The 18,916-nt window shown below is 43.6% G+C and overlaps 1 protein-coding gene and 1 long non-coding RNA gene across 3 annotated transcripts in view; both read left to right on the forward strand.

The window, feature by feature from the left end:
• Nucleotides 1-18,916, forward strand: part of LOC136373320 (uncharacterized) — a 447,213-nt gene that overhangs the window by 277,087 nt on the left and 151,210 nt on the right. The window lies entirely within an intron of this gene.
• The window catches only part of LOC136373312 (cullin-4B-like), a 35,388-nt gene that overhangs the window by 4,411 nt on the left and 12,061 nt on the right, over nucleotides 1-18,916 (forward strand). For both annotated transcript variants that reach the window (XR_010745626.1, XM_066338208.1), the window contains exons 3-5: nucleotides 16,404-16,507; nucleotides 17,419-17,488; nucleotides 17,966-18,039. Coding sequence is in view for 1 of the 2 variants with exons in the window: in XM_066338208.1 (XP_066194305.1) it covers nucleotides 16,404-16,507; nucleotides 17,419-17,488; nucleotides 17,966-18,039 (248 nt within the window). In the remaining variant the exon portion in view is untranslated. The remainder of the gene's footprint in view (nucleotides 1-16,403; nucleotides 16,508-17,418; nucleotides 17,489-17,965; nucleotides 18,040-18,916) is intronic.

The following is an 18,916-nucleotide window of genomic DNA, read 5'->3' on the forward strand; positions in this document are numbered from 1 at the left end:
AATTGTGTTATTTTGGTTTGTAATGTTTGGGCATTGTAGCATTCTTTCTATTCTAACAACTGAGAATCCAACTTTATATTACAAACAACAGCTCTGATTGTGTTTTCTTAAATATTTTAGGAAGTGATTAGATTGAACTGCATTTCCTAATGCGCTTTTATAAGCTCCACTTCTACTTTTTCAGCTGAATGTGTTGGGGAGATTTCCCCCTGCTTACCTTTTCCCTACTAATGTCACTTGTGGTTTTAGGAGCATAGCAACGGTGCTATTTTAGCTGGGTATTAAGAAGCACATGAACTTTTTACTCTACTTTTAAAACCTTTATTACCTGGTTAATTGTTTAATTTGTTCCTCTGTGTGTATATAGCCTTTTCACCATTGTTAGCATAGGAAACACATAATCACAGAATGATTATATGCAGGTGCTTTATTGAAGAAGAGCTCTGGAAGTCAGGGGATACAGACGCAAATCTGAATCCAGACATGGGTTTGAAATAGAAGTGTTTTATACTCTTTCATTATATAATGATATGTTAATTATTAAATTCATATTGTTCTATTGTATGCATTTATCTTATCCAAGCATGAATTACAATTAGCGTGAATTACAATTAACAATCATGTCGTTTATTATATGATGATTATATAGGTGCAATTTCACATGATCTAGTAAAGATAAACCCTAACCTTTATTTCCAGGGCCTACGTGTTAACTACCAACCACAAAATCACACTCACCTCCCAGCCCCCCACCTACCCCCCGATTTATTACCCAGGCCAAGTCATACTTGATTTGGTTAAGACAATAACTTGAACATACCATCTTGGCTACAGTAAAGCTAACATTCTGTTCCCGAGGCCTTGCTGTTCAGAAATCATTTTAACCCTACGCTATCATTCCCCCCTTAGTATATTAGAGTGAAATACTTTCAAAGTGTAAATGCCTTCATTTGATACAGTCCTTTTGCCTTCTGAATCTATGCTGGATGTTCGTCTTAAAATCCATGATTGTCATGGGCTTCGTTGTGGAGATTATTATGGGTCAAAGGTGCTGGAGGTGGAGTTTTGTCCCGTGTCATTGCCTTCATTATTGTTCTGTTTCAGGATGTCCTTTTCTGTATTCCTCCCTTTAGGATCCTATAAACTATCCAAATTGCTAGAAATATGATGAGTAAAATTATCAAACTCTCGAGGATAGACTTCACCCATGAACTCACATTCCATCCTAACCCTTTAAAAATTTTGTCTAACCAGATGGTAGCTAAGTGCTTTTGCTCTTCTTGTGCTTCATGCTCTATTTGTTTTAAGTGGCTGATATCATGTTCTACATCTGCAGTTACATTTGGGATGTGGATACAGCAATGGTCAATTTGTCCTTTTAAATATCCACACACTCCATGTTTGTCGTGGTCGTGGGAGAATGCCACGAACCGATACAGTTTAACGGCAAAACTCAGTTTATTAGAAGCATTTACAGAATATATAGCACACCTAATAAGCTCATGCATAAAACTAAAAGCAAGCATAGCATTGGTCAGTGAAGGGGTGAGAAAGTAACACCCAGCTCTGCATTCCTATGGCTTCTAGCTACACCTTTGACAGTAGCCAGAGGTTACCTCCCTGGGAGCCCAGAGACACCAGGCCTCTGCCTTAAGGAAGAGGGCTGCAGTAAAGATAAGGCTGCTATAAACATAAGGGTTGGTTACATGTCTTGAAGTTATCCTGCTGCAGAGTGTTTATATGACCCTTCTTAGACAACCATTCCTCTACATATCCCCCGTTTTTCTGTTGTGCAAGCATAACATGGTTAAATGATTGTTTAACAATTTTCATAAGCATATTTTGTAAGCATGACATCAAGCAAGGCAATACAAGCAATATAAGGCAGATTATAAGTAAAATGACCAATCCTATCTGTAATATCCCCTTCAGCCAACTGGTTATTCCCCGTTGACCAAATTTTATTCCAAGAAACCCATCATCTTGTTTCAAAAGCTGCACATGTTGTTTTAGGTCCTGCAGCTTCCGGTGAATTGATTCCGATTGGGTCTGAAGATCCATACAGCACATTCCCTCAAAATCCTCACAGCCATGGCCATTTGCTAAAAGAAGAAAATCAATAGCGGCTCTGTTTTGAAGTGTAGCATGCCTAATAGTATCTACATCTGCAGCTAACATACCTAATATTTCAGAAGTTGCATTAGCCTGCTTCCCTACCCAGCATTGCAACTTCTCTAAATTGAACAAAGCGTGGCTGGCTGCTAAGCCTGGCATAAATAGGGATGCCACCACTTGCTCTGCTCGATTAAACAGCTTGACTTCATCATTACAGTTACTGTCAATCACACTTCGCTTTCGCCAGACAGTAAGAGTAACATTCTGTTTGGCCGTCGCCATTCCCACCTGTGTGGGTAGAGCTATTGTCAAGCGCCCGAAGGTACATGGTCCCCCAACAGGTCTTTGAGGAGTCCCTGTAAAGGCACGATCCCCGCATATAAGAAATACCCCTAGCGGTAATCTACGAGCAATCGTTGTGCCTGGGGCAGGGTGAGATATGTTCCACCCTAGGTGGTGACACCAATTCGTGTCATTCTGCCAGAACTCATTCTCAGGTGTTATATCTGTGGCCATGGTCAAGTTGCACCACGCGCCCTTCCCCTCGTTGCAATTGCCCGTTGCATTGATATACAGACATGACTGGGCATGCAATGACCCTAGTATTTCTAGTGTCTGTGGTCTCTCCCCGTATGGTAACTTGTCATCCCACAAGTCATAGTTCAGGGTGCAGTTCTCCATACTCCGAGTTCTGGATCTCCCACAGCGCTGTAGCTGACTCCTGATTTCAGTAGTAATAATGCCCACCTCAGTGTCATTAAAAGGCACACCAATCAAACACGTATGAAAGGGCGACTCTGGTTGAGCCAGAGATACACAAAAGTTAGTCTGGTTTAGTTTCTTAGCTAGGGAGACCCAAACATTGCTTCTTGGGGAAAAGTGCTCAGGTCCCATTGTTTGCTGTCTTTGAGCATTGCTTTGAGACCCGCAGCTTACTAAAGTGACAGCAAAGAGCATCCCAATCTTGGGGTTTAACCATCCATAAGTGAGGGATCTTAATACCTTGATCACAACGTTTCTGCAGGATCTGTGTCCCATATTGCTCTATTATACGTTCTGTTTGGTGTTTTACTTCCCACCTTGCTAGGGCAATATCTCTCTGTTCAATACTTTCAAAGACCTCTACTCCCTGATACCCAGGGAGACCTGTCACCCTTTGCAGCTCCCTTAAAGCTGTTTTACCTCTCCAGTCTGAGTCACAAATGTGACACCAAGGGCTATGGAAAAGTTGCTGGTGTATCCACCTTTCCTTTTCACAGCCCCACAGATAATCAATAACCACGCTGCACACGTTCGATCCCAGCAGCAAAGACAGAATAATTCACATTACTGGGAGTTACAGTATACAATACAGCAAGAAAGTGAACAAATTCTTCTCAAGACTTCCAGGATAGTAGATGAGGGTCAACCAGAGTCCTCAGGGAGTCCAGGCTTGGTCGAAGCGTCAGGTGAAGGCATCTCAGCAGCTTCTCCTCCTGACCCGGGGATAGTCGTTGCATTGGGGCCCACCTTCGGGGGATGCTCAGTTACCACAGCAGGTCGTGTCCATTTCGCAGGGATCCATAGTGCTCCTGCTCGGGTAGAGATACAGAGATAACCACGACCCCAATATAACACCTTAACAGGGCCCTCCCACTGCCCCATCTTGGGGTCCCTGTAACACACAAGAATGTCTTCCTTCTCCCCGTCTGTATCATGAGAATAATGGCAGATTACAGCTGAGACCTTATGATCACAAACACACACAAATGATTTAGCACAAACAGACATCAGAGCAGTTTTTCCTGCAGCTCTCTTGTATCGCTGTATTTTGCCAAATACTGCTTCAAGGTCCTGTTTGCCCTTTCCACTATCGCTTGTCCCGTTGGGGAGTTAGGGATGCCTGTTATATGTTTGACTCCCCACATCTGCATAAACTGGGCTATACGCCGGCTGCCGTAGGCAGGGCCATTATCTGTCTTTATGATCTGCGGCACCCCCATCACTGCAAAACAGCTGTTTAGGTGTCTTTCCACATTCTTTGCTTGTTCCCCAGACTGGGCGGTGGCCCATATGTAATGGCTAAAGGTATCTATAGTCATGTGCACATATTTAAGTCTCCCAAACGTGGAGACGTGTAACATCCATTTGCCATGTAGCATTTGCTTGCAGCCCCCTGGGGTTGACACCCACTCCCAGGCCACTCCCTCCGTTGTGATGGCTGGAAATTGGACATGCTTTGACTATAGCCCTAGCCTCTTCTAGCGGTATTTGGAACTCCTTGTGAAGGCCTTTAGCATTCTGATGGAATCTAGTGTGTGCTTCTCTTGCTAGTGCATGTCTAGGCACAGGGCCATTTTGTGATATAGACACTAGCTGATCTGCTCTGGCATTTCCTTCCCCTAGGCCAATGTCCCATTTGTGGCTCCTAATGTGGATAACTGTAAAGGGCTGTTTTCGCATCCTAATTGCTTTCTGCAATTGCACTAGCAGTTCATATAGTCTTTTGTTTTGTACTCCTTTAATTGATGCGTCTTCGATTCTCTCACAGACTCCAACCACGTATAAAGAATCTGAAACTATGTTCAAGGAAGTTTCAAATTGTATCATGGCCCACACCACTGCTAATAGCTCCATGGTCTGCAAGGTGTTGTCCGTCGTTGCTGGAATTGTGTGGTGATGCCATTGGTTGTCCTGGTCTTGCCAGGTGATTGCAGCTATCCGGGATTTCCTTCCGGCATCCGTATAGGCTGTGATGGCGTTGGCCAGGGGTCGTAGCACTCGCTTAGGGCGTTGCAGCCATTTCCACTGACCGACCCAATTTAATGGTGCGTGAGGAATGCGGTCCATCGCAACCACACTTCCTGATTCTAACAGTGCCTCCTGTAGGTCCATACTGTTTATCAGGTACCAGTCTAATGTCTCCTGTTTCATGGGGACTCATATGGTTCGAGGCTTGTTGCCTGTAATTTGTAAGGTTTTTTCATGGCCCTTTTTTATCAAGCTTGCCAAAATTTCAATTTTTTGCAGTAAAGTTCGATGTTGTTGTAGTGGAGGTGAGAGCCATTCCAGTACCCGTACCTCCCCCGTTTTTCTGTTGGTCTGTGTCAGTCCGCCCAGCATGTGTGTTGGGCCACACCATATAGTTAAGTCAATGGGAAGGTCGAGGTCCCATCTGCTGACATAGTCACCTGTCACGCAGTCAAGGATTTCAGTCAATACAGCACTCTGTTCAGGAGTAACCTGAACAGGCTGGGCTGGATCAGTACCCTGTAGCAGTGGGCGGAGGCGGTCCAGCAGCTCATTGGGGATACCCACTATGGGACGTAGCCATTGTAAATCTCCGAGGAGTCGCTGCGCATCATGGACCGTCTCAAGGCGGGTGTCAAGCTGCAGTTTCTGCGGGGTAACAACCTGCTCTGACAGTGACCATCCTAGGTATTTCCAAGGGGCAGTGATTTGGATCTTTTCCGGTGCCACTATCAGGCCTGCCCTTTTTAGTGTCGTCTCGATTTCTTGCCTCTGTATGTCCGAGAACGGCTCCGCTTGAGCAAACAGTATATCGTCCATGTAATGATAGATGATGGTTTGTGGCCAAGCCTGTCGCAGGGGTTGCAAGGCATTGTCCACATACAACTGACATATTGTAGGCGAATTGCGCATCCCTTGTGGCAAAACTGTCCACTCAAACCTTTTGTCTGGTTCAGCCCGGTTCAAGGATGGGAGTGTAAAGGCAAACCGTCGTGCATCTCATGGGTGCAATGCAATAGTAAAAAAGCAGTCTTTCAGGTCCACAATCAACAGTGGCCAGTTCAGTGGCAACATAGCAGGGCTGGGCAATCCAGGCTGTAAAGCTCCCATTGGCTCCATCTGATCATTAACTGCCCTCAAATCATGTAGTAAGCGATATTTCCCGGATTTCTTTTTTAACACGAAAATGGGCGTATTCCATGGGCTAGTTGATAATTGTAAATGTCCTAGGTTATATTGATCCTGCACCAGCAGGTGCGCCTGTTCCAGGCTTTCCCTTTTCAACGGCCATTGCTTTACCCACACTGGGTTATCAGTTGTCCAAGTGAGTGGGATCGGGAAAGTCCATGCAATGGCCGTTAGCCCAAAGGGTGCTCATTTGTCAGTACCATCCTCATCTGTGCCAGGAGGTCTCGACCAATGAGGCACTGAACATCATCTGGTAAGGGCACTATTGAGAGTACTGTTTGTAATGATTTTTTCTCAATAGTCACGATCAGGGTGGGTGATCGTTTTGCTAGCGTGAGTCCCCTAACTCCAGTGACTGTGACCGTGCTGGATTGCACGGGCCAGTTGTGTGGCCAGTGAGTAGGGCTCACAATGCTAGAGTCAGCATCCGTGTCCAGCAATCCTGTCAAGGTAACTCTTTCCCCATTATAATCCAGCATGATGTCGCGTTTTGGCCGACTGCTTAAGTCCAATGTTAGCAGTGTTAATCACCTCTATGCAGTCATGTCCCAGTGGACCCTCCTCAGCTGTAGTACCTAGAAACGAGGCTGGATTCAAAAGGTTAGTTGTTTTTAGTGTCACATCATCCTGCTCAGTCAGGGTTACCTGGAATTTCATCATCCAACTTGGAGAGAGCCAGTGGCCCCCTTTCTGTTCCAGGACCATGGTTACCATGTGTGGCACGTAGACATCAATGTGTCTTCCCATTGTGAGCTTCCTGGCTTCTTGTATCAGTAGCACAGTAGCTGCCACTGCCCGCAGACATGAAGGCCACCCAGCACTTACGTTGTCAAGTTGTTTGGAAAAGTAACTCACTGGCCTTTTCCAACTTCCCAATCGTTGGGTCAGGACTCCCAGTGCCAGGCGCTGCCTCTCATGTACATACAGCTGAAAGTCTTTGGACAAATCAGGTAACCCTAACGCAGGAGCAGTCATCAATGCTTCCTTTAATTTCTGGAAGGCCTCTGTTGGGGTGGGCGAAGCCCCAGCTGCTTTGCCCTGGAGAGAGCCAAGCTGAGGAGTTAAGAAAGAATTTCGCAACTTCACCCAGAGCCCCTAAGGCAAAAGACAAACTTTCTAGTCACAGCGACCTGTCCGGAGACCCACAAGCCCCCTCAAGATTTTATGTAGATCTGTTACAATTGATTGGTTTTGTACTCTTTTCCTCCCACCCTGGTGTCCCATAAAAACCCCTGGGTTTCCTCTGGTTGGCAGAGGCACCTCATCCCTGGACCCCTTTCGCTGGTACCTTTGCAATAAAGTTACCACCTGCGGAAATTCCACACAAGACCTCTCTCTCTCTCATCACGGCCGGCTAAAAGATGGGCAAACTCACAAGGGCAGGAGCTGAGAGCACTGAGCTGAAATCACTGAGCTGCAGAAATCACTGAGCTGAAATCACTGCTCTGCCCTCCTGCTGAGAAGCCCCTCTGCCAGCTGAGGAGTGCCCTGACCCCCCAAAAAGCTGTTTCTAGCGAGACATCTTCTGAGTGTGGTTGTGGCTCTCTGGGTCCCAAGCGGCGGACCCCATCCACCAGCTGGAATAGGCCTCCTTCTGTGGTTTACCTCAGATGAACGGCTGCATCTTCTGGGCCTCATATAAAGATTTCACAATCAGTCCATAGTCCATGATCCACAGGCAACACCACCTGGTCATTCCGAGGAAAATTTGCAGCTCATGAATATTCCGTGGCTCTGGAATATCACAAATAGCTTGAATACGATTAGTACCTAGCCTTCTTTGCCCTTGGGAGACTTCACATCCCAGGTAGATAACAGTCTGTTGGGCATTTTGGGGTTTTTCTCCGGACAACTTATATCCTCCCATGCAACAGTGCGGTGCTTTTCTTGGGACTTTTGCCCTCTTTCCCAGGCTAGCTCTGGCAGTGGCATCGCAAAAAGGTATGGTCCTGTATTCTGGAATACAGTTCCAATCCTCTAGGTTCTTGCCTCAGCAGAAGCATGAACAATGCGAGAAATAAAGGGATGGAACTCCGGTGGGGGACTTCAATTGGGTTTTATTAAATTCTCACAATTCCCTTTCACCCAGGAGTCAGCCCGCCAAAGCCGACTAAACTCATGGGTTTTTACCTTAAATATGGGGATGGGGGAGTGGGGAGGATACAACTTGGAACCAATCCAGAATGGGAAAGGAGTGACCCTGAACATAAATGATAACTTATAGGACAAATCAAGGGACAAAGGGGGAAGGGGGACTTGGACCCCACCAACCTACTCAACGTCCTCACCAGAACTTTCTAGAGATCAGGGTGAGGCTTCAAAGTGACAGGCTGGACCCAGGTGTTACATAAACGATGATTGATTAATAACAATAACTGAGGTAAACCATAATGGGGTAGAACATGGGGTACATGGAACAAACCATTATAAAACAAAGAACAAAAGCGTGCAGAAACTTGGTAAAGTCCAAAATGCACCGCAACACTCCCATTCCCAAGGAATTTAAAATCTCAATCGTTACCTTTATGCAGGTTGCTTCTTCTTGGGTCGCAATCAAAATATCATCTACATACTGGAGTAATAGATATTGGTCTCTCGGTACCTGTCCTCCTTTAGTCCAGATTTCTAGTTCCTTTGCCAATTGACTTCCAAATAGGGTGGATGAATTCTTATAACCCATCAGTAGCTGGGTCCAGGTGAGCTGGGTCTTTCTTCCACTTCCTGGATGTTTGCACTCAAAGGCAAATAGTTTCCTACTATCTTGTTCAAGGGATATGCAGAAAAAGGCATCTTTTAAATCAATTACAGTAAACCATTTATATATCTCCTTTACGGATGCTAGCAATGTATAAGAATTTGCAACCACTAGATGAGTATCTTTAGTTATCTCCTTTATGCCCCTTAAATCCTGTACGAGTCTATACTCACCATTGGGTTTCTTTACTGGGAAAATTGGAGTATTGTATTCTAATTCACATTCTTCTAGAATTTGATACTTTAAGAATTTATCAATGGTCTTTGCTATTCCCTGCCTTGCTTCTGTTTTTATTGGGTACTGTTTGATCTGTACATTTGCCCCTTCTTTCAATTCCACATGTACCGGCTGTGCTAACTTAGATTTTCCAGGTACATCCGTTTCCCACACAGGGAATTACTGCATCTTCTACTTCCTTAGGAATATTAGGAATTGGTTTTTCTTTTATCATTAAAATCTTCCCTGTTTTGGACTCAAGTATTCTCATTATAAGTTCACCATTCTCAAAGGTAATTACTGCCTCAAGTGCCGCCAATAAATCACACCCTAAGAGTGAAGTTGGGCACTCAGGCATATATAAAAATTCATGTGTTAAAACTTTATTCCCAAAGCTCAAATCTAGGGGTTGCAAAAATGGCTGTATTTCTTCCTTCCCTGTGGCTCTGATGACTGCAGCCGACTTATCCCCAATTTGCCCTTCTATATTAGTTCAATATAGAATGTGTAGCGCCCGTGTCTATAGGAAAGGTAACCTCCTTCCCTTCTAAGTGCAAAGTCACCATGGGCTCCTTTGATCCTGGCTTTCTCTCACATAAGACCATGACTCCGGCTATGCTGTCCACCTGGGGCTGACCATTCTGGCTAAACCAGTTTGGGCACTCTCTTTTTCCAGTAACCTTCCAATTTACAAAAAGAACACTGATTGATTCCTAGACCTCCACTGCCTCTGCCAAAACCACCCCTACTACCACCCCGACCGGTTCTACCACATCTTTGCCCCTGTCCTTGTAGAACTGCCAAAAGACTCTGCCCGTTTCTTAGCAACCTTTCTCCCTATTGTTAAAAACTTTCCAAGCCACCTCAAGTACTTCGTTCAAATTTCTTAAGTCTTGCCCCTCCAGTTTCTGTAACTTCTTCCTCATGTCTTCCTGTGATTGGCCTAGGAAAATAAAGGTGAGCTGAACCCTTGCTTGCGCACTGTCCATCTGAAGATCAGTATATTTCCTAGCCACTTCCTTAAGTCTTTCTAGAAAGCCAGTGGGAGATTCCTTTTTCTCCTGTCGGATTTCATACAACTTGGACCAATTCATACTTTTAGGTATTGCCTTTTGGACACCTATGGAAATCCACTCCTGATATTTCTTTAGCCTCATCATATCTATTCCGGATGGGTCATTAGGGTCCCACCCAGGGTCCTCAGTGGGAAAATTATAGTCCACATTCCCTGTGTCTTGGTTTGGGAAGGCAGGTATCTGCCAGGGAAAGCCAGAGCTTCCCTTGGAATGGAGAATGTAAACTACCACCACCACCACCCTTTTTCCCAATTATAATTTTTTCAGTTAAAAGCTTTTAGGCAAAAGATTTTGGTAATAGAAATAGCAGTTCTTTACTAATATATAACAAAACAAACAAATAAACACAACTACAGCATTGATAACAAAAACAGTACCAAGAACTTCGAGGACTTTGCTTCACAAAAACCCAGGGCAATTTGGTCTCGGTGCCTTTGTAGGATCCTCAGAGCACCAACCTGGGAATAGTGAAAAAAAAAGTCTCAGGCTGATAACTGTAGAGTGGCAGAAATGTCCTGGCAGAGCGGAGGCAGGGTCCCGGCAGGGCAGGGGGATGCAGGGTCACGCTGTAGCAGATGAGCAGCACTGATGGAACCACGATGGTGGGGCAGAGCTGGCCCAGCTCTCGCAGGGTGGCAGAGGAGCTCAGAATTCCAGGGTGAACAGATGATGATAGATTTTCCAAGACTAGACAGCAGGAACACCAGTGCTTTTCACCCAGGTAGCCGAAAACCAGACAGCCTGGCTACCTGAAACTCTGTCCTTTTTTTCTGCCTCAAAACCCCACCCCCCTCTGAGCTTCGACCATCCCTTTGTTTTGTTAAATAGTCTTAAGTACGACATTTAGTCTCTTTGGTAACTTATGGGGAAAAAATTCTTTAGAGTAAAAAGAAACAAAACCTAACCCCCAACACTCCGTCACCAAACCATTTCGTATGTCCTCCCTGGCCCTTTCCCTTGCTGCCTGAAGTACCATGTCCCTCTCGTTTCATCCATCAAGGTGTCTAATACTACCTGAATATCTTCCCAATCAGGATTCTGGGTTTTCATTATCATCTTAACCACACGGGTTACCTTATCTGGATTATCTCAGTATGTCCCAGCTGACTGTTTCCATATCACCAAATCGGCTGGTGAGAAAGGTACCTGGACAAAAACTGTTCCATCAGCTCCCACTCCATGCCTCAGCGACGCAATAATTGTTCTCTTTTGTTTGCCTGATTTTAATATACCCTTTCCTGTCTTAGGCCATGCTGGGGCCAGTCTTCCTTATGTACAATGGGCTACTGGGGCATCTGACCTATCTTCCTCACTGTCACTACTTTCCATTCTGTCCTCTCTGCACTCCCTTCCCTTTTGTCCTCGTCTCACTGTCAAATCCTGATTGTTACCTGGGAAAGGAGCAGTGTGCAACTCTGGCAGAGGAGGGTTCAGGGGGGCAGAGGGGACAGGAGCCAGTGATGAAGGCATAGGTGGGAGAGGAGGGTACCCCTGAGGAGGTGTTGGTGGAGGGATAAATCTTTGAGCAGGCTTCTGTGGGGGAGTGGGACAGCTCTGAGGAGAAGCATGCTGGGTAGGTGTAAGCGGGGGAGAGGTAAGAGAATCAGGTAGGGTGAGACCGAGCGGAGTAGAACTCGATGTCGAGGGGGCGTTGATGGGGACAGTGGGTCCCACTAACAAATCAGCTTCTAAATCATCTCTTCCCTTCCCCAAACCTGCATTCAAAACCAAGTGTTCTACACAACGCTTATCTTGGGCACAAGCCAGGCACTGATTATTGTCAAGGACCATTGCTTTCAACCCACACTCAGCTGTCGCAGTGCCTGTGTCGCCCAGCTGGGCCAGCCCTGGCACCACGACAACACTGGTGGGGTTCTTGGCTGACCAAAAGCAGGGACACAGAGAAGGCAGGAGATAAAAGGCGGGACTCTTCAGAGACAGGGCTACAGAGTTTATTGGATCAGGGGGATCCTCACCTCAGGGCTGTGTCTCAGGAGAGACTCTGAGCACCTGAGGGGAGCAACTTCTTATAAAGGGGGGTGGATCTCAGGGATAGGTACAGTGATAAACCAATAACAGAAAGGTAAGGAGTGACTCTTAATATAACATACAGGTATAGTATCAAATCATAACCAAATGGGAGGGGACCCCCTTGATCCTGCCCAATCACTCAATGCCTCTCTTGGAATCTTCTGGATGCAGGGAGAGGCCCCAGAGTGACTGACAGGACCAAAGGGTTATGTAACTAATGATTGACACTTAACGACTATCTGACAAACAACTTGGGGATGAACTAAGGCAGAGGAACAGGAGGGGGGTACAAAGAACAAACCATTTTACATTAAACTTTCTGGAAATAACTCATAGAACAAGCAAAGTAAAATCCAAAACATGCACCACCACATCTCCCCCCTTTGTTTTTAATAATTGATGATTTAAAATGAAGTAAATTGCATTTGGGGAGCCAAATACTCCGAATTAGGGTATAGGTCCCCAAACCACTGCTGATTCATGGGCCATTCTTCAAATGGCAACTGCCCCTCTCCATCCCGAATGGGGATATAATTTTCAGGGTTTTCATCCTCCATAGAGATGATTTCTGGCAACTTAGTCTCTCCTGAGACACAGCCCTCAGATGAGGATCCCCCTGATCCAATAAACTCTGTAGCCCTGTCTCTGAAGAGTCCTGCCTTTTATCTCCTGTCTTTGTCGCGTCCCTGCTCTTGGTCAGCCAAGAACCCCCAGTGTTGCCGTGGTGCCAGGGCTGGCCCAGTTGGGCAACACAGGCACTGCAACACTCAGCCAACCACACTGGTGTTGCGTTGTCACGGCTGTTCCTGCCCTGGCTAACCCTGACACCGCAGCAGGAAAGGTACTCTCCAGTGACCAGGTCACCTTAGAGATCCTGTGGGTCTTGGCTGGCCCTTGGCTGGAGGCAGTGATGGCGCGAGAGAGAAAGAGGGGACACTGTCGAGGGTCAACCAAACTGGGTTTATTTGCCCAGGGCGTCTGCCTCGACAGACTCAGAGTCACCCTTTGTGCAGTAACTTTTATCCCGGGGGTGGTACAGAGGGATGGGTTCTGTGTGGGTCCAATCAGAGGTAACTCAGGCGTGGCTCAAGACACAATAGACACACAGGGGAACAAACCAAGGTGGGGTAGGAGGGGAAATCAGGAATCCTGTCCTATCACTCGAGGCTCCCCCTAGAACTTTCCAGAGGTAAGGAGAGGCCTCGAGGTGACAGGCAGGGCCCCTGGGTTACATAACAAAGGATTGACAGAAAACAGTGGCTGGGGTAAACCAAGCGGGGAATAACCAAAGGGGTACATGGAACAAACCATTATAAATAACTTCAAGTAATGAAAACATACATAACCCAAAACGCACCACCACACACTGGTTTGTCTCCCAGACAAAAATAAATCAATATATGGGATCTCGTCCAATTTCCCCTCTTGTCTACAATATGACATCAGCTGTGATATCAGATTTGATTGCAGAGACCCGTTTTCCAGCCACCTCTGATTATCAGACAAAACATAATAAGGCCACCATACATTACAATAATCAATCAGTTTATCCTTCCATAATTCCTGACCAAAATTCCTCTCTTTCCAACGTGCCAACAGACAACCCAAAGGAGAAGTACGTGGAATGAGAGCATTGCCCAAAACCCCTTTTAACCCTTTTAGCTTCTCCATATTACAGCTACATAAGACCACTGATGCCGAACCTGCAATGCTTTTGCAGTTGTCTAACGGACGGTGCCTAGGCAATACCAGGAATTCCTTAGCCCAACCACGCGCAGCTTTTGCCACGTCTGACAGGCAGGCACCAGACCAGAATAAAGCACCTTACCTCTTCTCCAGGGGATGTTGTGAGCGGCGGGGGGTCCCGCCTCGATGGGCTTCCCGAGAATCCCTCGGTGCCGGCTGGAGCGTGATCGGGACGGGATGTCCTCAGCAGCACTCACAGGGTCCCATCTGGGTCGCCAAAATGTTAGTGTAGGAAACACATAATCACAGAATGATTATATGCAGGTGCTTTATTGAAGAAGAGCTCTGGAAGTCAGGGGATACAGACGCAAATCTGAATCCAGACATGGGTTTGAAATAGAAGTGTTTTATACTCTTTCATTATATAATGATATGTTAATTATTAAATTCATATTGTTCTATTGTATGCATTTATCTTATCCAAGCATGAATTACAATTAGCGTGAATTACAATTAACAATCATGTCGTTTATTATATGATGATTATATAGGTGCAATTTCACATGATCTAGTAAAGATAAACCCTAACCTTTATTTCCAGGGCCTACGTGTTAACTACCAACCACAAAATCACACTCACCTCCCAGCCCCCCACCTACCCCCCGATTTATTACCCAGGCCAAGTCATACTTGATTTGGTTAAGACAATAACTTGAACATACCATCTTGGCTACAGTAAAGCTAACATTCTGTTCCCGAGGCCTTGCTGTTCAGAAATCATTTTAACCCTATACTCTCACCATCTCTTAGTGTCTCTTCTTCCCTTGCCCTCCCCTCTTCGACAAAAGCTGCATTTGAATATGGGGAAAAAATCCTGTTTGTACAAGGCTTGCGGACAGATTTAAGGAAGAATTAATTGCTGTTCCTCAGTCCACAGGATTCTTAAGATCACTATAGTCTTTTGTAATGTTCAACTAATTAACTAAAAATACTGCTTTTTTAACAGCGTGTCAGAATAATAGATAATATTGTTATTTTTGCAAAACTTGGTGGAAGTGATAGCAAATTACAACCAATTGTACTGGGTAGTATTGTAAATTATTCTATCACTTTATTCTGTTTCTTTGGTGTTTCTTAAGTGTTGAGGCTGAGAGTTAAACCTGTTCCTATTTCCAAATATTAAGATATGTATACTTGGGTGATAATTTTGGCTTTCCTTAGAGTCTTCATTCAGACCTGTTTTGGTTAATTGGCACATTCACTCTCTTGCTATACTTGTTTTATTCTGACACTAAGCTCATGCAGATTTGGGGGGTTTTGCAGTTATTGTTGTGTGGGATGGTTTTGTTGTGGGGTTTTGATTTACATGGAGGTTTCGTTTGTGTTTGGTTGGGGTTCTTTTAACTCCTCTGTGCTGGAGCCAGTATTAGATGTAGTGCACTTGCACTCAGAATGATTCCTGTTGATATCCTGGGACGAACCAAAGAACTCGTTTAGCTATTTTGATTGTTGCTGTGCTTTTAGTCGTGACTGCTCACTGTCTGCTTTCATTTGGACTGTTGGGAAATATTCTGGGGGAATTTCAATGTAATGGCATAGATCTGCTCTGTGCACTTCTGAGCTATGCAGTCCATCCATGGTTGCCTGCAGGTGCTGGGGAACAAACTTTACCTTCCAGTCCGTTTTTCCCCAAGGAGTTGGTCATACCAGCAACTGAAGTCTTTTCCAATAAGTAAATAATAGCACAAAGCATTAATTGAAAATCAAATATGCTTCTCCTCTAGCTTCTACAGATGTTTTACAGAATAATCTCTTACTGTGTCTTTCACCGGCCTGCAAAGAGTTAAAGTTGTTTAGTTGCTTTCAAATTCTGGATGATGGGTATGAATTTTAGAAGTCTTGAGATACACTAATGGACTTAAGAATGATTGTTTGCTTGATCAGTCTCCAAGACATGGCCCCATTAAACTTCTTTTCACTTCTTACAGTGAGCACAGTGATAATTCTTCTAATACTTGATGAGATCTAGAAATCTGGGATTGTCATTGTAAATGTAGTCATGCTACTAATATTCAGGATTATAATTAGATTTATTCAGGCGAGGAGTTGGTAGATGGATAGATAAGATAGATAACATATGTGTGTGTATATATATATATATACTTTTGGCGATGAGGGAAACTTAATCAAGGAAAGGACTGCAAAAGGAAATTAATCTGGCAGTGCTTTTCCACTAATATCAGTGTGACTTGCAGAGATAATAAAATTAATACCTTAAGTGACTGCTTTGAGGTATGAAGCCCAGCAAGGTACTGGAAGATATTTAAGTACCATCCTTGGTTTTAAAGATGCCAGTCCTGCAGTTCCATGTGAGAGATTGACACTCCAGCTAAATTGATTGTCTGTGAGCTGTTCAGGGCATGGCCTGCCTTTATTTCCTGTTACCATTGCCGTGCCATGTCTGTCTGGTGTTTTGCATGCAGCAGTTAACTGTGTTAAAAACTGAGAAGCAGAATTCTTGTCTGGGAGGGGATGTCCTCCTTTCTTGTAAAACCACATGTAAGAATATAGCAAGATTTTTTTCTTTCTGTTTCTCTTTACTTCAGGCTGTTGAAAATCTCTGCTCCTACAAGATCTCTGCAAATTTGTACAAACAGTTGAGGCAGATCTGCGAAGACCACATTAAAGCACAAATTCACCAATTCAGAGAATATCCTTTTCCTACATGTTGACAAGCCAAAATTGTTTTACCTGCAAGTAGATAGTGATGGGTTTCTTTGACTAGATCATGACATTAGGCCACGGTAATCTGCATTACTAGGTTTTGTGTAATTGGTTTTGCTTTTATTTCTTTGTGGGACCTAGGAGAACACTACGTGTTCCTGTATGTCTGTAACCATTGAAAAGTTTCTGAGAAAGTTTCACTGGTATTTGTGAAACACTGACATCTTACAGAAGCTTGTGTTGGATTTGCAGCAAGGCTTAAAAAGCCTTTATTGGCTGTATCATGTCAGGCTTTTATACTGAACTTGCCAAGCTTAGATAAAGTGAAAAGTCTTCCAACAAGTAGCTGTTGGGTTTTTTTTGGAAAAATAATGGTGGTCTGGCAGCATGTCAGGTTCTGAGTATCAAAATGTTTTATTTTCAGAACTTTGGATTTGCATCAGGGTGACATCCTGTTAAGTGGATGGTAATTAGTACCAGAACTATGCAGTGAGCTGAATAAAAGATAAATTTGAAGGACAGAATTTATTTCTTAAGGTTAACTCTTAACATGAGCTGAAATTACTGTGTAGTGGTGAGCTCTTACATGTATTGGGTATTGTTGGTTTTTGAGGTATGGGGATATTTGTTTGTTCCATTCCCCAGGGATTGGGGATTAAACAAAATATTCACAACTATTTAGATAATTTTTTAGAATTTCTTCAGATAATTTTGATTTCTCATTATTAACACAAAGACCCTCATTTAAAAATAAATGTGTTGCAAGAAATTAACTTGTTCTTTCCGAGAGCAGGTGAGTTTGTGCTCTCTGTTAAGTGTCTTTAAAAAATAATAAAGTTGGTTCATTTCATTGCTTATGCCATCTATTAATCATTATTTTCTTAATGATTTCTTCATGGATTCATTGGATAGTGTCCTTTTTCTAAAGAAAATAGACAAATGTTGGCAAGATCACTGCAGACAAATGGTAAGTTTTTCTTTTTAAGGAAAGCCACTAGCTTTGTCAGCCTGTTTTTGCTTAACTTTGTTCCTTTTCAAACTTCTGAAATGTCTTAAATTTATGTAAGGTTTCTTTGTGATATACAGCTGTATCTAATTTGTTAGAAATCAAGACTTGAAAATATTTTAGTCTAGTGTGTTTCTTGGCATATGGGTCTGATCTTGGACACACACTTACCCCTAACTCCTCATTGTCAGTTTTACATAAACTTTTCTCCTTTATACTTATTTTTAAAGGAGTTGTTCTGTTATACAGAAATATGCAAAGTGTCACATTGATCACCTTGCAGGGATTGGCAGAAGATGTTAAATAAATCAGCAGTGTCCAAGAAAGCACTACCTGAAACCGATTGGTGGATTTGTTGTTGTTGTTGAGCATAATTGGTGTTGCTCTTCAGTTTTAAGAGTAAAATGATTGTGGCTGTTTTATTCCTTCTCGTGACAGATTATGATTAGAAGTATCTTTCTGTTCTTGGATCGAACTTACGTACTTCAGAATTCAATGCTGCCATCTATTTGGTAAGGGCACAAAGAATTAAATTTTTTAAGGGTGCAGAAATAAAATTATTTGGGGGTGTATTTTAACTATTGCTTATATCTTGCTGATTTTCAGATGGATTTTTTTTAATATAAACCTCATAGTGACCTTTAAATTACATGATGAATGCACAAGTGCTTGTTGCAAAGGAAGACTTATAATTTATTTGCCATAAATTATAGGATTGTTCTAAAATAGCTGTGATCCCAAATTTCAGTGAAGTAGATATCAGCCTCCAGTTTGCACAGTTAAAGGAAGGGGTCTGGTCAACAACTGAAGTGCAAAGGTTTGGAGTGCCCAGTAATTGCCTTAGCAGGCACAGTATTCCAAGTTCTGTAATTCTTGAAGGAAAGAGTTATTTAAAATAAAAGCAAGATACACTTTTTTGGACTTCAACTTCTGCTCCTTGTATTATTAATAATTAGTATATGCCCTACTGTTCTGTGATACCTGAATTACTTTGCAAGAGATTGATGGAGGGTCCTGACTTTTCCTAAAAGTGACCACCCCATAGTTTCAAATTCATGGAAGGTTTTAACTGGAACAGTCATTGCAGAGATCCTTGTCTGTCACATCACTGAGTTCTTCTAAGCCATGCCTAAGAATTAAAGATTAGTAAGTGATGGACAAAAAAAAAAAAAGCATATTGCCCAACACCATAATCATGGAATTGGAACCCAGGATGATATTTTTCTTTTCTCATGAAGGTTGGTGTTCCAATATCCTGTCAACAAACTGAAAAATAAAGATGTTGCAAAAGTTACATGGTTGTTTAGGAAAAAAATTATCTGCATTGGTGTTTAAAATATGTAGCTTCATGTTGGTCCAGTGTCATGGTTTATTTTTGTGTTCATGTAT

This window comes from Sylvia atricapilla, chromosome W (genome assembly GCF_009819655.1).
Source record: "Sylvia atricapilla isolate bSylAtr1 chromosome W, bSylAtr1.pri, whole genome shotgun sequence".
In the NCBI taxonomy this organism is placed as follows: Eukaryota; Metazoa; Chordata; class Aves; order Passeriformes; family Sylviidae; genus Sylvia; species Sylvia atricapilla.